Below are 24480 nucleotides of genomic sequence, written 5' to 3'. Positions count from 1 at the left end.
ACAAAGCAGAGACAAGCAATCTACCAGATGCATAATTCAAAACTCTGGTTATAAGGATGCTCAATGGTCTCAGGGAGAACTTCAACAAAGACATAGGAAGCATAAAAATGGAGATAAAAACCGTAAAACAGAACCAGTCAGAACTGAAGAATGCAATAACTGAAAGGAAGATTACATCAGAAGGAATCAGTAATAGGTTAGATGAAGCAGAGATCAAATAATTAATTTGGAAGATAAGGTAGCAGAAAACACCCAATCAAAACAGCAAAAAAATAATATTAAAAAAGATGAGGAGAGTTTAAAGGGCCTCTGGGACAACAGCAAGTATACCAAAATTTGCATCAAAGGAGTACCAGAAGGAGATGAGAGAGGGCAAGGAACTGAAAACCTATTTGAAGAAATAATGATGGAAAACTTCCCTAACCTGATGAAAGAAATAGACATACAAGCCCACGAAGCACAGAGAATCCCAAACAAGACAAACTCAAAGAGGCTCACGTCAAGACACATTATAATTAAAATGCCAAAGGTTAAAAACAAGACTCTTAAAAGGAGCAAGAGAAAAGCATTCAGTTACCTACAAGGGAGCTTCCATGAGACAGTCAGCTGATTTCTCAACAGAAGCTTTGCAGGCCAGAAGGGACGGGCACAAAATATTCAAAATGATGAAAAGCAGGGACCTACAACCAAGATTACTTTACCCAGCAAAGCTATCATATAGAAGGACAGATAAGGAGCTTTCCAGACAAGAAAAAGCTAAAGTAGTTTGTCATTACTAAACCAGTATTATAAGAAATGTTAAAGAGACTTCTTTAAGAAGAGGAAAAAAAAGATTAAAAAAATATGAATAATAAAAGGCAATAACTACATGTCTATAATTACTTCAAATGTAAATGGATTAAATGTTCTAATCTAAAGACATAGGGGTGGCTAAATGGATAACAAGACCCTTACATATGCTGCCTATAAGAAACTCACTTCATATTGAAAGACACACACAGACTGAAGGTAAAGGGATGGAAAAAATATTTCATGAAAATGGAAATGAAAAAAATGAAAGGAAGCTGGGGAAGCAATACTTGTACCAGACAAAATAGACTTTAAAACAAAGGCTATAGCAAGAGACAAAGAAGGACCCAGCAACTTCACTTCTGGGTATTTATCCAAAGAAACACAAAACAGAAAATCAAAAAGACACGTGCACCCCTATTTTCATTGCAGCATTATTGACAATAGCTTCTGATCCCAAAGGGCCCAGGCAGTTATGAATTTTTAGTCCCTACATCTACTTTAGAGTTTCTGTCTCTTAGTTTCTTGCTTAGGCTAGGGTGCATACCTCCAACCTCTTCCCTCCATCACCCAGCCTTATTTTTTATTCCTACTGGCTCTAAGTTCTTATAAATTTTTATGTTGGTAAAAATCTTTACATCTGTTAAATCTCGGTGCTGAGCACAGAGCAGACTGTTTATTATTTTCTGCATGGTTGAAAGAGTTCATAATAGTTTCAAAGTTAAAACGATATTTTTGTAAGCTTGCAACCTCATAGCCAACTAGTCTCGATGACTAAATAGGCAGCTTGTGGAAATCTGAGGGGCACTCATGAGTGAGGCACAGAGTTTTCAGCATCTATCCTGGCTATAGAGAAGCTCTGTTAGATAGCTGATCATGCTCCAAAATGCTCTCTAGATAAATAAAGGATAATTGCAAAATGTTGCATTTCCCTAAGGTGTTTACATCCTTTAAAAAAAATGATAACCAAAATGTGGTGGACTTTAGGAGAAAAGGGCAATTTTAACAAATCAAACCACATTTTTAAACAAGAAGCTATTCTCAACACTTATAAAAACTGCCTGGAGAGCATGATTTAAATATTTCTTGCTTCTTTGGCTTGGCACTTACCTAAACATCATTCCTGAGGTTCAGTAGGAAGGAAGAAAAAAGTCCAGAAGCCCATGAGGAGGGAAAATGCTATCAAACAGCTACTTGTGATTGAAACAAGAGTTTTCTGTTTCCCCAGAAAATGAAGGGAAACATGAATACCTACAGATGCTCCTTGATTTACGATGGGGCCACGTCCTAATAAACACATCATGAGCTGAAAATATCGTTAAGTCAAAAATGCATTTAATACGCCTAACCTGCTGGACATCAGAGCTTAGCCTGACCCACCTTAAACATGCTCAGGACACTTACATTAGCCTACAGTTGGGCAAAATCATCTACCCTAAAACGTATTTTATAATAGAGTGTTGAAAATCTTATGCAATTTATTATGCATATCACTTTCTCACCATCATAAAGTGAAAAATGTTTGTCCAAGTGTATGTGGGGAAAGGACCACTTGGAGGGGGAGAAACGTCCCCAAACATAAACAACAATTAGACGCTAGTTCTTTTATGTTTAAATTTTGTGATTCATGAGAGTAGAAGCCTGTCTATCGTATTCAACATCAGTTCTCAGCATTTAGCACAGAGCCCAGCACATAGTAATAATTCAGTATGTGCTGAATAAATAAATCTTAATAAAGCACACTAATACATTCAGTATTGTCCAGCAAATATGTAGATCCTCTTTTAAAATGCCACAATCAAAAACTCAAGACAATTGGTACTGCTGACCCAAGGGTTGGTTAGCTCACGAAAGACCAAACAGCCCTTTTAAATAAGTAAAAAGCATTCTGCACTTAGATCCACCAGAACAGCTTTAGGTTAAGGATTAAGCGAAACCCCAAATAAAATAGTAGTAAGTTATGAGTTTGAAATACACTGGAATTTAAAACTTTTACAAATTCTAAATACGGTGTGCCTAGTACACTTTTCTTAGCTCTTTGAATAAAGGATTATTTTGCCCTCCTTGATAGAATGTTCAGAGCAGAATTATCAAGCTTTACATCTCATTGCTCTGTGCACCCAAGAATCCACCAGACTCTATCCAAAGGACCTCTAGTTTAAATGTAAAAGCAGAGAACGCTTTTTAAATAAACTTCTTGAAGATTCCTGCAGTGCCTATCAAAGAGAATCTGAGCTTTGAAACTGTCTGTGCATTCAAACTGCCTCCTTGCATGAATATCATGAAAACAAAATCCTTTGGTGAAACAAAATGAAGGAAGTGATTTGGATGATTTGTTTTAGTATCTTGGCACTAGAAACATCTCTTTGTAGTGACTGAAATCTTCACAAAGGCGGCTACTTGGTACCAAAATGTGTATGAAAAAAGTGTACTTGAATTTTGCCATTAATTGGCTAGACATTTACAAATATCCAAGAAATTTTGTTTTTAGAAACATCAGCTATATTTTCTTGTGCTTCATATCAAAATATCATGACAGATTAGAAATAGTACTGGCTTTGATATTACTTGATTGCCTGAGCCTGGCCAGACATTTGATCTTTAAAATTAGGAGTTGGCCCTGAAGTCCTAGCGAACTCTAAATAGTTAGGGTTCAGGTTTTCTAGAAGAAACCCAAAACTTGGCTCTATTTCAAGTGGGAACAGCTTATAGACAGGGCTACAGTGTCTGGTATACATTCCCACCCCTTCAGCTTAATAAGTGTATCCTAAATAAATAGGATAATATATGAAGAAAATGAATGCATGAATGAATGAATAAGTGAACTTAGAAAACTGTAACTGAAGTCTGCACAGCCATTTCAAAGCTCATTTCAATCTTTTAAGAAAGTTTCTATATGAAGAAAAAAGTTATAACAAAGATTTCTAGTCGATCTTTCTTAAAAGCTCATTCTGCTTTTTAAGAAAAAATTTTAAAACCCCACAAAGTCAAGACAGAAAACTCGAATAGAGGTCACTTGTAAACTGGAAGGTATATACTAGATTTGGTCCACAGATGTGTTTTCTTTGATTAGCATGTTTTGTGGGTTTTGTTTTGGTTTTGTGGCTTGTTTACTTTAAGTTGGAACCAGCTTTTAAAAATCTGGATTCTCCAGGAAAATGGGAAGCTCTAGCAACGTTGAGCTGGCACCGTCATCCAGCCACAATCCACAGGAGCTAAGTAGAGGTTTCCTATTTCGCCAGGAGTAGACACTCTCCAATTTCCTACAGTCTCCAACCCCTCCCCAAGATATATACCTACACGCTGCTATACGAGGGTCTGACCTATGGTTCACTGCCCTCGTCAACAGATAAGGTGGTTTGTCCCCAATCTTATTAAGCAACATTGCTTATAATAAATATGACCTCCAACTGCTAAACTGTGTCTAGACTGGGAGGAGTAATGAAAAAATTATGAATACTTGATGGGAATGACATACTTTGGGCTTCCCAGCGTGCAGTGTTAGCTGTTATATCCTGTATTTGTTCCCTAGGGCTATCATCACAAATTACCAAAAGCTAAGTGGCTTAACACAAATGTATCTTCTTCCAGTTCTGGAGGTCTGAAGTCCAGAATTAAATTGTGGGCAGGACTGGTTCCTTCTAGAGATTCTGAGGGAGCATCCAACCCCTACCTCGCTCCTCACTTCTGGTGGCTGTATCAATCCCTGGTGTTCCTTGGCTTCTAGACACATCACTCCATCTTCACGTGGCCTTCCACTCTGTGTCTGTGTCTCACATCTCCTACTTTCTCTTATAAGGACAACAGTCATGGGGTTTAGGGCCCATCCTAAATCGAGGAGGCTCTCACCTTGAGATCCTGAACCACATCTGCAAAGGCACTGAGGTCACAGTCACAGGGGCATGAGATCAGGACTTGGACTTCAGGGGACCACTGTGCCACTCACCACATATTCCTTGCAGAGGCCCTGGAATCCGGGCCTGGAGAGTGTTATGAAAGATATTGGCTCCTGTGGGGCATGGGAACCTTAAGCCCTGATTCCACTAATGCAGATCTCATCTCTGGGTGTCCAAGCTGTCACCTGGGAGAGGTTAATTTATGGAGGAGCACAGGAGCACCTGACGCCGCCCGCCCCGCAAGCTCTGGTTACTGTCCTCCATCTCTCTGAGCGGACTGGGGCCCAGTGGGGTCGTGACAGTCTTGTGTGTCTGACTGTTGAACCCAGGAAGACACGCTGGTGGTTGCTATACACCTAAATCCACTTCATCTATTTACTTTATGGGATGTCCTTGTAAGTACGAGCCCTGGTTTAAAGCATTGGCCAAACTTTCATTAATCTAGTAAATATTTACTGCATGCCTATTATATATTATATAATGTTCTACGCACCATACATACAGCAGCAAAGAAAGCAGTCAAAATCTCTCCCCTCGGGGAGCTTCCATTCCGGTAGGAGAAGACAGACAACACATGACTAAATGATTTAACAAGTCAGTGGTCAGAATTTGGATAATACTGTATTTTTTAATTTGGAGCCTATGATTTTCTGATGGATTGTATGAGAATTATGGAAGAAGAAGGGAAATCAAGGATGACTGTGTAGCTTTGTCACGAACACCTAGAAGGATGAGGTTGCTATTTACTGACATGGAGCAGCCTATGTGAGAGGAGTGGTTTTGGGGGACATGAGGAAGGTTGAGAGTTGAGATTTGGATGTCTATTTGACCTCCATGTAGAGTCTGAGTAGACAGATGAATATTTGGGTCTGGAGTTCAGGGAAGAGGTCCAGTCTGAAGATAAAAATATAGGAGAGTTCAATGACTAGATGATGTTTAAAGCCATAAGACTATATATGATTCCCGAGAGGATGGGTGTATCAAGAAAGGAGAAGTGGTCAGAAGACTGAGGCTTGGACAATCCAGCCTTAAGCGATCAAGGAGAAGAGGAGGAACCAGCAAAATATGCTGAAACAAGTAGCCAGTGAAGAGAGAGGAGTTAAAAGAGTCAGGTGTCCTGGAAGCCAAATGAGGAAAGTGTCCCAAGGTCAAGTAAAGGGTCAGTTATTGGAAAGGCTGCCTTCTGGTCAAACAAGACCAACAATGAGAACTGAGCACTGGAATTAGCAATGTGGAGGTCACTGATTTCTAGGTTCAGCATGATTTTGGTGGAGCAGTAGAGTGAAAGCCTGATTAGAGGAGGTTTGAGGGAGACTAAGAGGAGAGTGATTGGAGACTGCAGGTAATGACAAAAAGTTCTGTGTTAAGGCAAGCAGAGAATTAAGGCAGTAGCTGAAGGAGGAATATGGGGTCATGATTGTGGTTGTTTTTAAGATAACAGATATTACAACATGTTGGAAAGAATCCAGTAAGGGGAGAAACTCAATGATACAGAAGGAAAAGGGGAGAATCGGTAATGTCCTTAGGGAGATAGAGGAGGCACAGATTGTACTTTGGCAATGCCATTCTAACGAGCTTGAGGCCTTTAAAATAAAGGTGCATATCTGATATCATATGATGCCCATTCTTCCCGGACATTGACCAAACCAATGCTTCTGAACTGGCTCAACAGGAGAATCACTGAGGGGAAGAAGGGCACTTTTGCTTTAGATACGACTATTATCATAACACATGAATGGCTGTAAAACTGCATCTTGTTACCAACAGTTTAATGATGGTAAAGAAGTATTCACTTATTCATTCAACAACTACTTATTGGCCTACCAGTTATTGGTGTACCAGTTTTAGGTGTCTTTCTAGGTGCTGGAGTACAACAGTGAGCAAGATAATCATGTCTAAAACATTTTTGTTCATTATGTTATAAAGAGATCTGCCTGCATTTATTTATAACACAAAAAAAATGTGCTTTGGGTTGCCTTGAATTGTCTCTATACCTTGTGAAAACCCTTGTTTCACTAAGATTGATAGGTTTTATTATCAGTGGTGTCTCCAAGGTTGGTTTTGGAGTAGGTATTAGGGATACTTTCTCCATTATCTTCTTTGCCAGGTTTTACCCAAGAGCCCTTTCAAATATATTTAAGTGGTCTTAGAATTTGGTCACTTTTAGAAACATTAATAGGATATCCCAACTGCCTTTTAAGAACTACTCTTAATTGCTTTTAAGTGTTACTTAAATGTAGTTACATTCTCTCACAAAAGCAAGTTGAGATCATTACACTATTCAATTTCTCTTCCCTCAGTTTGTACAGTAAAAAGAGTTCTACAATGGAAAAGTAAGGAGTATAGAATTGCTGAGATTGCTTTTCACTAAATTTATAAACTTGAATTTTCTACCTTTTACTAAAGAACACATTCCACCTTGTTGAACCTTTTAAAAGGTCAACTGCCACTTTGAGAGCGCTCATTTGTTTCAGTCTTCTGTGCCCTTCTTTTCAAGGTTTGTTTCTCTGATTTCCTGGCAGTATACTTATTTCGTGGGAAACATTCCTTTTAGAAAAGCACAAAGCCTCTTCTAAAGTTCTCTCTGAAACTCTTCTTCATTCATGTTCACTAGATTTCCTACTGGTTTAAATTTTATTTCAGTCTGTCATACTTTATTTTAGGAAACATACATTTTCCAAAGTATACTGAGAGAGAGAGAGAGAGAGAGAGAGAGAGAGAGAGAGAGAGAAACATTTATTTTGTAACTTCTTTGTTAGCCTTGCTCTCTTCAGACCTTACTTCTTACAGGTGTTTCAAAAGACTCATACTTGTTCTCACATATTTTCAAATATTTTTACTGTTTGTATATTGTACCTGTAAAGCATTTAATGCTTAGAGTAATAATTGTACATACTTTAGCTTTCTCTTCCTAATCTCTAAATATTTGTATACCACAGAAGAACTCAATTACATCATGTTCATTATTAGGATTTGAAATAGGATAGCCTAAAAATTTTCTTGCTGAAGCAATGATACAGTAAAAACAGTCTGTTATAACACAGGTAGTCTGTAACGTGTGTGTTTCCCTCCTGGCCTATAAAGTCAACTGTTTATTTCTAGTCCTTCCCCTGGAGCCTTCCTACTATTGGGTGAGGAGACGCAGGTGGGCCAAGATTTGTAAGAACTCAGGAATACTATGAATGTGCCTATAGGCATGAAAAAGTTTATGTTCATGTCAACTAAATGTATTATGTGGTTAAAGTGCTTTGCAAATCTGGAATCCAAATAGTAAACAGGATGGGTAATGTTGATAAGACAAACATTCCAAAACTAATACGAATATAGTAACTATGCTTAAAGAAAACAAGGTCTGCCTAAAAGCAGCAGATGAAAACTTCCAAAATATCCATTTACACATTTTTACCCCAAAGTGAGTATAAACAGATTAAGAAAAGTCCAAATTTTAGAGAATAAGGAATCCTTTTAGGAAAACTGTAATGAACTCTAATGTGAATGAAGAGTTACAAAGTGTACTTTAGATGAAGTTTTTTGCTTCTCTAAAAAGAATGTTTTACAGCAAATAAGCCTATTCCCATAAAAACAGAGAAATCAACCTTGAAAGTAAAGACACTGAAAACACACTACTTCTGTGGGTAAATTACTTAACTGCTCTGTGCCTCAGTTTACTCTTATATGTGTATATATATATATATATATATATATATATATGAAATAATGCACTTAGTGGGCACATAGAAAGTACTCGATCAACGGTAGCTATTGTTTTATGACTTTGTCTCTTCTTTGATAAGTCAGGAAACAAGTAATATCACCTGTGTTTCCCTTACCCTTAATTATGAGACGACATTCCAGAACCTCTGGAAAGTTTCCTGGCGTTAGGAGCTACTCTGGAGAGTTGGTTGGAAGAGATAGTTCCTACTACTTTGAGAAAACAGAAGTGTTGATAGCTCTGGACAAACTTAAGGGCTCCAACATGAAGGAAAGAGGGCTTCTGATGACAGCGGCTTTGGAACTTGAACATGTCTTTCTCATTTTAGTTTAGTGGCGAAAGAACTGAGACTTACGCAATGAAATAACTCACACCTCAGTGCCAATGTCACACCAGAGAAGCCTGCGGACCATGGCTGGGCATTAGCACAGTCTGTCCCTATATCCCAAAGTGGGAGGATACCAGCCACACTTGCCAAAGGCTGCAGCATGAGTTTTCAACAGAAATAAAAATCTTTTCTTTAGGAATGAGGTGGATGCTTTTTTGTTTATGTGTTTGTGGAAATTTAAATACTGGTGGAGAAAGGGCAGCCTGCTCAAAGGCAAGGCTAGAGGTTTCAGCCAGTGGGCACATCTTTCCAAACCCTTTCCATTCCTTATAACCCCAGCCCACCTGTTTCTACCTTTTTTGAATACGTTCTCAGCCGAGGCCTTGACTCACTTTTTGGACAGTGATTACAAGTAAATGGTGCTTGCACTACTAGCTAGAGGTTCCTTCATCCAAACAATAGCAGAAGAAACAGTTGGACATTGTGAGAAGTACTACAGGACCATTTGAGTAACAAGAAATGCATTAGAAGTTATTTTTTTAGATTTGTAAATCTATGGTTGTAAATTTAGATTCTGGAACTGGGGTTTGGTGGACTGATGTGTTTGTTGCTCACAAGTGGCTAGAACCCCTATTCCTAAAGGATTTTGAGATGAAGGAACACATATTTACTCTCCCTTTTATGCCTTGGTTCTAGTTCCTCTTTCCAAATTAAGTGACAATTTTGGGGAGTTGTTTTGTTTTAGTTGGTGCTCTGACGCTTACTCTCAGTACCCTTTACTCTCGATTGTCAAATTTTGATAAACGTGCCATTTTCTTTGAGAAAGAGAAAAAGAGAAAAGCAGGTCTTAATGTCTGCCAGAACGCAATTTATACGCCTTATTGGCTCCATTAAACCTTTTAAAAACTTCAAAAAAACACACACCACAAAACTGCCGTTTGGTCAGGAGAGGAAAGTGGGGGGGGGGGGGGTTGGCAGGCAAAATGAGTAAAGGGAGTCAAAAAGTATAAACTTCCAGTTATAAAATAAATAAATCCTGGGATACAACATGGTGACTAAAGTTAATGACACTGTATTGTGTATTTGTAAGTTGCTAAGCATAGATCTTAAAAGTTCTCATCACAAGAAAAAAAGTCTAGCTGTGGGTGATAATGGATGTTAACTAGACTGATTGCGGTGATTATTTTGCTATATGTACATAGAGCAAATCATTATCTTATACACCTAAAACTAGTATAATGCAGTATGTCAATTATACGTCCAAAAACTAAACTGCCGTTGACTGAGGCCTCAGCGCCAGCCTCCTCCAGGAGAACGCGGTCCCCGAGATGACTCCCCGCGGGCCCAGAGCGAACGCAGCTAACCCCAGGGACGTCCAGAGCAGACGCCCAGCCGCCCCGGACCCCTGCGGGCATCTCCCCGCCCAAGTTAGTGGCGGCGCCCAACAGGAAGCCCCGAAGTGGAACTTTGCCATGGCAGCCACATTAACAAGTTGGGCTCAAGCCTGTCCAAGGACCAAACAGGGCCGCAGTACATTCTTTGAGTCTTGGCAGCTTCCCGGGCTCGGCAGAGCCTAACGCCCTAGGCTGCTGAGCGATGCCTCACTCCCCCAGGCAGCTCCGGCTGCCCGCCCCTTCCCTCCGAGGGGAGCACGTTACCGCAGGGAACCTCGCGCCCCACCTTTACCCCCCGCTGGCGTGCTCTCCGGATCCACAGCCTAGAAGCAAGTTCAGCGAAGGCCTCGCCCAGCGAGCGTCTCCGCGCCCCTGATGGCGCAGGCTCGGACCGCGGGGGGCGACTTTCCCGGGCCTGTCGGCTGCTCGCGAGCGGACCCACCGTGCTCGGCCTCTCCCAACGGCTCCCATTGCGGGGGTCGCCAGAGAGCCTCAAGTCCGTGCCAGCCACTCGCTCCAAAGAGTTAACTACGTGGGGCGGGCGCCGCGGGGCCCAGCCACCCCCCGCAACGCGTCTCGCGACGAACCCCCAGCCGGGAGCCGCCACCCCCGCGCCTGCCCACGTTGACTGTGCGGAGCCCGGGCCCTCAGATCGCCTGGCCCCGCCGAAGCCCACCTCCCTGCCCGCCTCCGCACCCTGCTCCCGGGCCCCCGCGCGCTCCGCCTCCCCCCCCCCTCGCTCGCCCTCGTCGGCCCCACTCTGTTGGGACTCGCTGGGGGGACCCCCAGCCCGCGCCTCCCTCCCTGCCGTCTCCCAGGCGGTGCCAGTACCGATGCCCTGGATGAAAACGAAGCCGGTGACCACGAGCACAGGATGCCAGTTAAACTCGGGGGCTCTCCCGTCCCAGCCGAGCCCCTCCCGGTAGTGGAGGACCCAGATGAGGGTGAAGATCACGGACAGGAAGCCGACAAGGAGCGCCGCCACCAGCAGCCCCAGGAAGCCCCTGTAGCCGTCCATGGCCATCAGCGCCCCATACTCCGCGTCGCGGCGGCCACAGGGAACTCGGCGAGGCGACAGCAGCCTCCGGGTACTGGTCTCACGGCGGGTCGCGGGCGGTGACTTCTTGTGGCTGTCTCCGCCCGGGGGGAGGGGCTTTTCGCTGGCCTGCCGGGGATGGGAGGCCTCCCGGGGATGAGCAGCTGGCCTGCGTTCAGAAACCCGCCCCCCCTCAGGGATCTCGGGGAGGCCGGCGGAGAGCTCTCACCGCGCGGTGGCCGCCCCCGGTCCCGACATCCCAGCTTGCGGGGCGCTCGAGCCACGGATCCAGTTAATTGTTCAGAGCGAGAGTTCTGAGGATTCCACACCCACCACTTTCTTTTAACTCTTCCCGTGTCTCTTCCTTACTTGTAGGGAGGTTGAATAAGGCAGTGGTGCGCACGCCTGATGAACAGATGAGAAGGGTCCGTTCCGTGGGTTTGTGTACGTGGTTTCGATTCACGAAGCCTTCTGAGCCCCGGTCCTAGACGACTGGCTGTCTTTGACGCCAAAAAATGCTCCAAGGAGGAACCTGTGGGATGGTATGGGCTTGCCCCCCCCCCCCAGCAAGGAAACTACTACATGCAGTTTGTGCTTTAAAGCGGGAAGACAGCTTTTGAACCCTGGACTTTCCTATATAGTGTGATAAGGATGGATCTTCATGGTGCCTACCTGGAGGAGGGAATTTAAAAAAAAAAAAAAAGAGCCTACCTGCCCAAACCAATTTGGAATAAAAGTAGTTACTTAATGAAGTGATGCACGCTGTCTGCCCTTTTACCCAACATTATTATGCGATCTCCACTGGACAAGAAAAGTTTCGGTGTTATCGATCGCTGTTAAGGAAAACGGGGCTCCGGCTGTTAGGACTTCTAGGACACATTTGGGAACATTCACTTCTAGCCCTCTTCTGTTTCTCATCTCCAAGGATGAGTTTGCTGTATTGTCTTGTTACCATTTTGAAAGACCTATTATAGAATGTACAGGAAGTAAATGTATGGGAGTGATTTCCAGTGGAAAAGACAGGTTTTAAGCCAATGAAGTAGGAGTGTCAAGCCCTGGTAGTGGGGCAGGATTAAAGGCTAAGAGTGAGAGGCTGCAGACTTCCTTCATTTTTCCCTTGGTGGAGAGGGGGGGAAATCACATAGAAAAGGAGGCTCCCTCCCCACAGTACAAGGCTTGCTGTGGTCTGGGCCAGCCTCGTCCTCCACTCTAATCCTTTACCACTACCTGACTGCCCCTCATGTCCATGGTTGTAAACGTCTCTCCCAGCTCCTGACCACTCCCTACCACATCCCTGCCTCTAAATTTGCCTGACCCCATCTCCACCCAGAAACCTCCCGGGAATCTGCCTATGCCCCCATTTTACACCTCCACCCACCCCTCTATCCAATGCCTGCTTGCGTCACTTATCAAGATGTGATAGAATCATCTGTTCCTGTGACGGTCGCTATGCCGCAGACTGCCCCTTGAGGGTATTAACTGTCTAATTTATCATTTTTTTCTCCTTGGCATATAGTAGTTACTCAGTAAATATTTTTTGGGAGATTAATGGAACTTAGTGTGTTAGTCAGGGTCCTGCAGGAAACTGATGACACATTCAGTTGAGCAATTGAATAAAGCACAGGATTAGTACCTACAAAGTTGTGGGCAGGGTGTGGAAAACCACAAGGGTTTTGCAGTGCCCACACCTGAAGGAGAGAGGGTTACTGAAATCCACAGAGAGAGAGAGAACTGTGTAGAGAGGGCAGTCTGACTGGGGCTATGGCCTTGAGTTGAGGGATGCAGCCAACCTGCAAGGACCCCTCAGTGAGGAAGAATGGGAGGTGGAGTGACTATTCCAGCGTTACTCTCCTCCCCTTCAATCTCCTGCCCAGTCCAAATGGCTGAATTTAATCAGAAGCCAGAGGGCAATTGATGTAATCCAATAGGTGAGCCTCCCAGAGCACACAGCAGAGTGGAGAAGGGTAAGAGCAGATCCATAGAAATAAAAAGAAACTATCACTGAATCTTCCAGTTTGATTCTTTCAGATATTTTTGGTTCCTGAGTGCTACAAATATTTCCTGTTTAATTTTATGCTGTTCTTTTCTTTTGCGACCTTTAGCTAGTCATTTTTAAAAACAATGTCACTGTGTTTATCATAGGCAGAAAGAATAGGGCCGTGGGGAGAGAGGAGGAGAGGAGTTTATCCTTCGGAAAAGTTGAAGTTACCAGATGGGCCAGAACTGGATCCTGACGGCCAAGAGCAGATCCAGGACACCCATCTTGCCCCTCAGATAATATGCTAATTATGATGGATTATAACATTATTAACAAGGCAGCCAAGAAAAATCTCCACCCCCTGTGTCACCATGACAGTTCCGACAAGGGCCAAATAAGGACAAAAATCTCTCCTCCCTACAAGGAGTGGACAGCAAGGACCCGCCTAGGAAAGCCTAATTCTTGAATATTTTCACCCTCATTAAATATAATAAAACCCTAAGCCTCTTTGTTCTTTGATGCAGTTGCCTTCCTCCTGGACTTCCCACTCCCACTATTTTGGGAGTGTACTCTTTTCCTTTCCTTTAATAAACCCACTGCTTGTTTGGCTTTCTTTGCATGGCTTAATTTGGTGTGACCTTGAATTCTTTCCTGTGACAATACCAAGAACCTGTTCTCTGGTAATAATTTTGTCCCTATTCTTTTCTCTAAAAGTATCTAGTTTTTGTCTCCAGTTAACTTCATCACCCCTTTGACCCAACACCTTCACTCTTGAGTTGATTTTGTGCTGCAGCAGCAGCAAATAAGAATCTCTGGGCCTCCAGACCCCGTTTAACAAAACAGCTTAAGAGAATGAAAACATGGCCGAATGGCATGGGTGTCGTTGAAGCATCTTGAAGTTACAAGATAAACTGAGAGAATTTCAACATTTACGTTGTCTCATTAGGACCTAATTTGATGAAGCTTGTTAACTTGAAACAGGAAAATTTTCACTAAATGTTGTTGTAATGTTAACAACTTTTGTTTTTTAAACAGAGTTTTTCAATTAAAAAGTTTCTGTCAGGAGATGGTAAAGAATTTATTATCAAAGTATTTACTCAGACTAATTAACCTGTCAGCAATACTGTCAAAGGGATTCTTGATATGTGTATGGAGAGAGAATGGGAGATGGAGGTGGGTTATTGAACAACATAACCTTCCTAAAAACCTGTGATTCTTGAAATGTGTACCTGTTGACACCGATTTCTATTGTCCCTGATACAGACATAGAATGTGGAGTAAGGGGATAGCGTGTGAAGGAGTAGGGAAAGAAAATCCAAACCTTACCCATCATAAGATTTAGAACCAGGTGCCCTGTATGCCATCTCTCTATTGAAACTTCCACAAGATAATGTTGCATTTCTTTTGGTGCATACAGAAGTCTAATATTCTAATATTAAGTATAATAATAAGTTCTACATAGTGCTTTGCTCAGTGGGATAAGTGGACCATTTCTTAAATTTTCAAAGTGTATTTTGGTTGCCCCTCCATTCTCCACCCTTTTCTACCTTACCTTATGCCCTGGCAGGCTTCTTGCCCACTGACTTCCAATTGGCTTTTGCCAATGGGTGGTGCTGGAAAGAGATCAGAGAGCAGGAAAAAAGAGAGGTCAACCTATTTCTCTCTTTGCCAGGTCATGGTTTTTGCTCTGGTTGCATCCCTTTTGCCATGACAACTTTCAAGTGTCACCTCTTCCACAGCTATAGCTCTCCCTGGGTCCAGTAACACCAGCTCCCTTCCTACTACAGGCCTGTGTGTGGTATCGTCTCTCTGCTCTTGCTTGTCCTGGGTCTTCACCATTCCTTGTTAGGTTCTCATAGGTCTGTTTGCACCTCTGTAAATAGTCCCTTCATTAAACTCTCTTCAATTACATTCTTTGTGGAAACCAGCTGTTTCCTGCAGGACCCTGACAGAAATAAGCAGAAAAATACTCTTGCTGAATACTACTGGTTCCTTAGCCCCAACTAATTGTCTGTGCTTTTAGGACACATTATGAGTGGAGGAATATATGAAGTGAGAAAATCAAAAGCAGAAAGAATAAGCTCACACATCTTCCTGTTCTCTCTTCTACTAGACAAGAGATTTGGGGATCAGAAAGCTGTCTCAAATGACTAAAATAAAGCTACTCCCAGCTGACACGGTGACTCAAGACATATGCCAAGCCATGGCAGTGGTCAAAGGTTGCTTAGTAAAATAAAGTGAGGGCTACAGTTTTGAAATGAACACAGTCAAACCAATGTTAATGGGAGGAATACACATTCCTCATGTGAGGCTAGACGGTGTTGTCTTCGGGGAGAAAACCAAATTTCTGCTTTGCTGAAGTGTTTCTCCTCCAAGGGAACTGGTGAGGAGATGAGCCCCAGTCTCTCGCTATGGGGAGACTGGCTATGGAAGCAGCCTCCACCAGTCTCCCCACAGCGAGAGACGGGGGCTCATCGTCTAACTCAGAAGGCTCTCAGAGTCCACCCAACACAAGAGGGCAGGGAAGGAAGCAAAGAAAGATTTCATTCCTATCTGGACACAGCCTGAGGGGGGTCCAATTTGGAAGGAGGCAGGAAGTAACTCTTTCCTGAGGGAGCAAAATAGCACACCATACTGGGAAGTAGACATAAGGAGAAGAGGAATACGTCTGGGGAGAACATGGGGAGTGAGAAGAGCACCTTAAGAGGTGCCCAAGCAACATGCCTAACTCAATAGAGCCTCTTCCCCATGCTACGTGCAGGAGTGGAGGCGGTTGTGGGTGAGAGTAGGTCGGACCAAGGCATCATTTCTGTTCCACACTCTATTGTTTTGTAAGGCCTACCTGACCCTTCATTTAATTTTTAAAATTACTTCCATCATCATCCCATTTGAGTTTGGTTTTGGTATAACTGGTGAGGCAAGAAGCACTTAGGAGAGACTAATAACTCTTCCTAATCATCTGGCAAGACAAAATGATAATGACCCCAGTTTGCCGCTATCTCCTCAGCCCAAAGTAGGTGGAGTCTACTCTAGGCAAAGAGTCTGGCCTTCATCCAGGCAGAAGAGAAAAAAAGGGATGAGTTCCCCAATTGCCCAATTCTCATCTACCACTCTTCCCCCATAGGTTAGCAGGAAACAACCAGGGGAGACAGAAGAGAATGGGGCTTGGTCACACCTAGGTTCTATTTATTTTAGAGCCCTCCTCCCCATGCAAATTTATAAACCCTTGTGAAAAGTTGACATAAGTGGAGCCATTTTAAAATAGAGCCAGAGCAGCCATTCCAGAGGAACTTCTTGCCGGTCTTGCTCCTTGAGCCTTTGGGATGTTCAAACTGGGCAAAATAACCTTTGGACTGGACCAAAGCAACATTGTTTTACAAACAGCTATTTTAAAAAACTAACAGGAAAGCAGGCATTCTGACCACAAGGACTGATGATGGTGCACACTCTTTCTGAAAATAAAATCAATAATCAGCCATGTATAGCTAAAGAGTAATTCAGTTTGTGAACACCGATAGAAATTCCTTTCTTCTATTCTATTACTTCCCCTGCTTTTCTCATAAAAACCCCATTGCTTGCATCCTGTAATTGGCACAAAATTTGGGTTTCTGCCTGAAATTACGCTCTCCAGTTGCAATTCTGTGATCTCAAATAAACATTTATTGCCTCTCACTTTGGCTTTTTCTTTTTAGGTTAACATCCTAGCTTAAAATATAAGCTCCTTTAAGGTGAGGATTTGCTGCTGTTCTTCCAGGGCCTATGTTCCCAAATTTGCTGGGTTTTGTTTTGAGCAGGTGTAGGATGACACAGACACAGAAATGCTTGCCTTGAAGGAAGAAGTTACTTCTTCATGTTCACAGTCCCCTAGAAGCAGGAGGCATGGCATGCCACACATGGCCACACAGCAAGATGAGCTCCAAAGCCAGATGAGCAGGCAGGGAGAGAGGGAACTGCGGGCAGCAGCCTCTCCCTGGTGGTTTTCTAGCAAAGGAGTGAAATAAGAGAGGTAAGCAAATGGAACAAACTTATGATTGGATAGTTTGGATGATTTCAGCGGGCTCTGGGTTCTAGGGGCAGTCCCCAGTTGTCTGGTACCTGGCCCTGTAGTGATTGGGGCAGGGGATATTGGTCCTGGATTGCAGAGGTCTCATAAAAGGACACGGCTGGGGGAATGGACTCAGAATTGGTAGGCCTGCTTATCGAAGGCATTCTGGTAGGCAAAGTGTTATCTCTAGGAATTAGTTAACTTGAGAGGGGCTGTTGCCTTGTTCACAGGCCCCCCCAAAGGCCCGAGCATCAAGAAATCGGAAAAGAAGAAAATACAGTTACTATAGCCTAGAACAGCTGTTGACAGAGAAAAGGCCTTTAAAAAACATATTCGTGGACTGACTGACTGACTAGAAGTTTGGATTAGAGCTCCTCAACTCAAGTTAGAGAATTAATTAGCAAGGGAAAGAATGATCTGGAACACTTTTCTTATAACCAAGCTCTCTTCCACATAAATCAAATTTTATACGTACACTGGACTATTCAGGTGAGACATGACAGTATGTGAAGAACTGTGTTATACTGTTATTAACGAGTAGACAAAAACATTGCCTTCCCTTTGGAGAACTTTTATTGGATGCGTCTTTGTTTGGCTTTGTAATAACAAGAGTAAGTGCTCTAATTACAGTCCTCCTTGTCACTGATGCATTTTTTTAAGGGGCGTTCACAGGCGGAGTGTCTCAGAAATGTATTTTCAGAATTTTGACTCATAAATCTCAAGATCTTTTGAAGTACGAAGGAAATATGTACGTCCAAAAAAGAACTCTGAAAGTACATCAGAGAGGCTCTCTTCATTGGCTAAATATTTGGCTAAATAAATTTGATGTGCAGACAGGTCAGACAGACCTAACTGGATCTCAGGAAGCCTTGACTGTAATTTCTGTTAACAGGTAAAACTCTTTTTAAAGATGCAAACAAAAGGTGTAAGTCCAAGTTTTACTTTTGCCCCCAAATAATTTAGCGTGGCTTCTGTTGTTTATGTGTTGCCTCTAAGCCTAGCTCCTGGAGATTCCAGTGAACAGGAAGCAGTCTGGAATAAGGGAATGTGTCTTGTTCTAGGCCTTCAATCTGCTACTAGCTTGTTGTGTCACCAGACAATGCACGGGGGCCAAACGGGGCTGCAGCTGGCTGCTCTGTGACAGGATGACTTTAGACTAGATCAGATTCTTTACCTGGTGCCTGTGGATAGAACCTGAAAGGGAGAAAAATTGCATCTTTATTTTCATTAACGTAAAACTGAAATTTAGCAATTTCTTTCATTAGAAATGAAAACCCCACTAGTATTCGCAGTGGCCATGACTTTGCCACCAGTAGAAATCACTGATATTTCACGTCCCAGTAAGAGTTGTTGCAAATATCTCAACTTAACCATTTATGCTCAGCACTTCTTCAGAGTAACAGCAGTTACTAGACCTGCAGCGAGCTCTTCAATGCATCAGCAACGAAGCACATATACTATTACATCACAATTTTTTAAAATTTTGTAACTCCATTTCAATGAAATTGGTTTCCTCTCTAATCCTATGGGTTTTTTTTTTTTTTAGTTTTATGTATTTAAGGACACTATTTGGAGAAGTCCAAGGCCTTATTAGCCTGTCAAAGAAGCCCACGCACACCAAGCCCGAGAATCCCTGAGCTAAATGACCTCTAAAGTTTATTCTTGCCTTTTTGAACCCAGAAACTTAGGGGAAGGCTACCAACTAAATCAAACTCATATCTTACAAAGTACAGTCACCATCCTACCATGATAGGAATGTTAAAAAACAACAAACACTTGAAGAACTTGAAATGTTGAATTAAGCTAGAAAAGCCTTACATCTTCTTAATCCAGAGCTATTGTTAAATGCTGAGTTTTTTCTGAGTATGGTGCTTCCTTGAGAATAAAAAGCCGGTCTCTTGATAGCTTAATCTTTATTTACTTGTGGTCTGGTAGAGGTGTTCTATAACTATTGCCAGGTCAGGCAACAGTGTCAAACAGCCCTGTTTGTCACGATTGCCCCTTTTTCTCCCCTATCTTGGCTTTTTGTCCCAATACCCACATTTTGTACAAAACCCCCCAACACTCGGACTACCACCTCCCATCACTGAAGTCCCAGATGGAGACTTACCCCTCTTTTGCCCTCTACCAACATGGAATGATTACAAGTCTCTTTCATGCTAAGTATTGATGGTCAATTGTCATACTAACCATAAGAATTATTAATACTTAATGATCCCTTAGGATGTACCAGACACAGTTATATGAACTCTCCGTGTTTTGTTAACTTGCTTCTAACAACCCCATTTTATAGATGGGGAAACGGAGGCACACAGAAGGTAGGCAACTTGCCCAAATTCCCACAGCCAGGAAGGAGTGGGATTGGGAACCAAACTCAAGTCGTCTGGCTCTGGAGTCCTTGCTTGCAGATACTATCTGAATTGCCATGATTTATTTAACAAATTCCTTCTTTGTTGATATTGATGTTTATGTTGTTTATAGTTTTTCGCTATTAGAAAATTGCCTTCATAAATGTCTCTATACATGAATAATTTTACACATTTCTGGTTAGGGCAAATTCCTAAAAGTGAACGTACTAGGTTAAAAAATTTTAAATGAATTGCTAAATTATTTCACAGAGGATTGTAACAATTTGATCAGAACTATGTGATTATACCCCTTCACACCATTGCCAATAAAGGGTATTATTGTTCTATATTTTTTATGTGTTTGCCAAACTGATGGACATCACATGGTATCTCACCATAATTTTCATTTTAGGATGCAATATTTTTCATGTATTAATTAGTCATTTGTATTTCCTCTTTTGTGATTGCTTATTTCTTTCCTTTGACCATTTTCTTATTTTGTGTAACATTTCTTTCCTAATTAATTGTTACCATGGTACTTTGGAAAGATTTAACCGAAAATAATAGATGTCAGTTCTTCACTGAGGATGAGAAGACTTAGTTTCCACAATGTCTGGCAATGTTTTGGTGTCATGAAACCTAGGGAATTATTTGGGTTACTTTAAGTCATCAACAACGTTCTCAGCTCTTTTTGAGTACATCTTGGTTTGAGCAGGGGAACTCTTTCTGTTCCTATATCTTGTCCTTGCGATTCTCAAGGTGCTTTTCTTCTGATTGCAATTCTGTTGCAATCAGAAACAGCAATAACAATTCCTTGCTAAGCACATTTCTCCTCTCAATCTTTCTTTGATGTTACTTTTTAGCACGCATACTGATTACTGTTACCCATCCTACTTTAAATTATTCTTTTCCACAGCACATCAAATTTGTACACCATGAGGGTCTATTTTCCATGTTCTTAAGAAATCACTGGGGAGAGGGATACCTACTTAGCTTTTGAGGTTCTCTCCCTTTGTTAGCTCATACATCCAGTTAATGGGTCCATCCCACCCCCTTAGAAATCCATTCATTTCTCTCCATCTTTACCACTGCTACTTTGGATCCAGCAACCCTCACATCAAGTCTAGATTAGCAAACAACCATCCAGTTTGTTTTCTGGCTTCCACCTACCCTAGGCAATGCATCTCGTGCCCTACATCAGATAATCCCAGACTTATCAGGATGATCCTTTTGTAAGTTATGTAAGTGTCTAATCACTATGTTGTACACCTGAAACTAATGCAGTACTGGCGGTGCCAAAAAAATGTAACCAGCTGGACACTTTGGTCAATGTTGCTCAAGCAGTAGTTCGCTGTAATCAGAAGTATCTGGATGCTGATGGTAACCACTTTGAGCACTTCTTGTAATTGCAGAAGTCAAACGTGACTTGTATTCATCTTTTGTTATCGGTATATATTGAGTATCACAATTTTAATAGTTTTTTCCTTTCTTAAATAGTGTGTACATTTTTTGAGGCACCCTCTGTATTATAAATGTAATGGAAAAAATTGTTTTAAAGAGATAATCCAAAAATACAAAGCTAAGCGCATTCCTGATGAAATATCTTTCAATGGCACCAGGTTTAAAGAAAACTTCCTTGGCATAACAGGCAAGGACGTTCTGATCAAGTTCTTGCTTATCGCCCCAGCCTCATCTCTCTCTGCTCTCTTTTGTCAATCTCTGCTGCTACCATCCTGAATTAGTTATTGGGTCCCCCAAATGCCATGCTCTCTCTTACCTTTTTCTTTAAATTGGTATACACTTTTCATATTTTACTGTACTTATTTAAATTTTACCATTAAATACTGAGCATAAGTATATGTTGACCTTACGCCCAGATTTTTGAAATGTAAAGCTACATGGATGGATGGCTTTAAGGATGTGATATATTAGACATTGTAGGATACATTAAACAATTAGAGAATCTGGGGGGGTAAAATTTTGTCTATATACATTTACACAGTCAGTGGCACAAATAAACACGATAGGGACTGGAAGACATATGTAAAACTTTGTGTTGCAATTGGAGGAAAAACCCATTTAGGACTGAATTAAAAGGTCCTTGGTTGCTGACAGAATCTCCCTTTGACTTTAGACTTTAGACAGAGTCTTTGACAGTATACAAAAACCACTTCATTGTACACCATCCCTATTAGTCAGGAGAAACAGTAGCAACAGGGTAGGTTAAGGAATTGGCTCATGTCAATTTGGACTGTGGGGGTGTCCAGTCTGAAGTGAGCAGGGCTGGATGAAGGCTGGAAGTCCAGCTGGGTATTGCAGCTCAAGTTCAAGATCTGTATGGTATATGAGCTGGCTGAAAACTCAGTCTAGAAACAAAATGGTTAGTGCACTCCTCAAAAATCCTTGTTTCCCAAATAAGTGCCAAGGATGCTTTCCTCAAAAAGGGTATCTCATTCTGAACTTTGCTTTGCACACACAGTTGCTGCAGACCCATCTTCTGCCTGATGAGTTATTCTAGCCTGATTAAGTAGTTCCAAATCAGAAAAAGCAAATAAAATGGACTCATGAGTCCTTTGCATATATAATTATGTTTATCACCACTCTGAACAGATACACAGTTCTCAAGTCTACACTAAAATCATTAAGAAAATGACTAAAATGAGTAAGATACTTTTTGGCCAAATAACAGTTAATGTGACATAGCAAAAAAAAAAAATTATAAGAATAATGACATAATGTTGAGGGGAAAAAAGAGGAATGATAAAAATAGTGCAAAGAGAGAAAGGAGTCCTTTAATCTCAGATCATATTCCTTGCTTTAAATATGCAATGTGCTTCCCCCGGCTCTGCTGGAAACAAAGAAGTAACATTCCAGTTTCTCATGGGTTTGGATTCTATTATGTTTACACTGATGGAAATGTGAGACACTTAAGCAGATTAAGATTTCAAAATCAAGCGTCTGCAGAAGGGACACATTTTTTTATCCCCCAATCACTCTGTTCCAGGTGGTTGCTTAATATATATTGTGTTGAGCATGTCTGGTCATATTTTGGTCAGTCAAATGTACCATATGCATTTTCAGATTGATAAGAGGGAGAAATATAAATGTAAAAAAAGGTCACTTCATCTGAATATAGTGATTACTTGAATTAAAAACTGTTCTGCGTGCCTGCAGTGTATAATAAAAAGTGGGTAAGCTCTGTCTCTGCAGGCCAGGCAGGGCACTGAGCAGCCCAGGCTGATAACTCAGTACAATCTGCAGGCAGCTTGGGTGCGGTGAGGGCTCCTGGCATCAGTGGCAGCCCAGTGGGAGACTCAGCACCCGAAAGCGCTGCTGCCAAGTGTCTGGCAGGACAGATTTGTGTGCTAGTACCCAGGAGACACTGCCTGGGAAACCCCGGAATTTGGGGAGAGTAGATAATTTCAAAATGGCCTAAGCTCTGTGTGAAATGGACGTGAGCCAATGAAATTGAGCTGTTACCCAAATAGTAGACTCAGAAGGCCAGTAGTGGATATGGATACTTTAAGAAAGCATGTTCAAATTATTTAGTATAGTGCTAATTCTTTTTTATTTTTCAATTTCCCCTCACTATTTCGGACACGGAAAACTCGAATCCGTAATAAGATAAAACAAAGTGCAAATAAATTTTGAATCCTATTTTTTAACTTTTCTGTGTTATTTCTTTTTTAAAATTGAGAGATAACTGACATATAATGTATTAGTTTTAGGTGTACAATATAATGATTTGATACATGTATATATTGTGAAATGATCACCACAATAATTTCAGTTAATATCCATTAACACACATAGTTACAAATTTGTGTTATTTTTAGAGGCATCTTTTGTAAGCAGCATATAACTGGATTTTTAAAAAAGTCAACCTATGAAGAGATAGATGCTAAAACAAATATTAATTGTAAAAGCTACGTGGTGGGTACGTGGGTGTATACTGTATGATTCTTTCTACTTTTCTGCATGTTTAAAAATTTTCATAATAAAATGTTAGGAAAAAATCAATCTGATAGTCATTGGCTTTTTTTAAATTCAACTTTATAGGGGTGACAATTGTTAGTAAAGTTACATAGATTCCACGTGTGCAATTCTGTATTACACCATCTATAAATCACATTGTGTGTTTACTACCCAGAGTCAGTTCTCCTTCCATCAAGTCATTGACTCTTAATAGGTGAATTAATCCATTCATTTTCTTGATATTTTGAACTAGTTTCTACTTAAATTCTATTTTTTGAATTCTGTTTACCACACAGTTGAGAAACATAAACATACCTTATGTAGACAAGCTATTGAGACATTTAGAAGGCTCATTTCTTCCTGAAGAAAAAAAACTTTGGCTGTAATATTACTTTTATCAAAAAAGTGATTAAACAAGGGTATAAAATGTTTAAATAGCTTGCCACTTTCAAAACCTACTTTTACTCCACTAGCATGGGTTGCAACTGACTCCTGCATGTGGAAAGAAGAGGGAATCAAGTGTGTAGGTCCTTGCTACTCAACGTGTCTTTGGACTAGCTTGTTAGAAGTGCAGAACTTCCGGGCTCCACTGCAGTCCTACTGAATCAGAATCTACATTTTAATAAGTTTCTAGGCGATTGGTAAGCACATTAAAGTTTGAGAAGCTCTATTCTAGGAGAAAATCACCACCTCAAGGATCCTAGCACCCAACAGTCACCATCCAATGACTACAGCCTGGCCAGCTGTGCCCCTTTCAGATGCTTAGCTTGTGCCAGGGACAGGGGACTGTGTTTTTGCAAGGCTCTGTATCTCAAATCAGTGGGATTTCCTCAAGAACTGACCTTTTACTGAGCGTTTAACTTCTTTGAAAGCTCTATCCCTAGACAACTCAGCCCAATCATTGTCCAGGTTTCTGACTAACCAATCAGCTTTCCTCTCCTAGGCGAAGAGGTAAGGGTGAAGTTTGAGGGAGAAAGGA

The 24480-nt window shown here is 41.5% G+C and overlaps 1 protein-coding gene across 2 annotated transcripts in view; it reads right to left on the bottom strand.

The window, feature by feature from the left end:
• CYBRD1 (cytochrome b reductase 1) overlaps positions 1–11845 on the bottom strand; it is a 30884-nt gene extending 19039 nt beyond the window's left edge. The window contains exon 1 of one of the 2 annotated variants that reach the window (XM_081051091.1): positions 10951–11845. In XM_081051091.1, the coding sequence (XP_080907217.1) occupies positions 10951–11143 (193 nt within the window). In that variant the 5' untranslated portion in view covers positions 11144–11845. The remainder of the gene's footprint in view (positions 1–10950) is intronic. The other variant, XM_081051092.1, reaches the window with a different exon arrangement.
• Positions 11846–24480: the final 12635 nt, after the last annotated feature.

The sequence above is a fragment of the Rhinolophus hipposideros genome (genome assembly GCF_964194185.1).
Source record: "Rhinolophus hipposideros genome assembly, chromosome: 6".
In the NCBI taxonomy this organism is placed as follows: domain Eukaryota; kingdom Metazoa; phylum Chordata; class Mammalia; order Chiroptera; family Rhinolophidae; genus Rhinolophus; species Rhinolophus hipposideros.
Note: the sequence above shows the minus strand (reverse complement) of the source record. Positions and strands in the feature narration are given on the sequence as shown.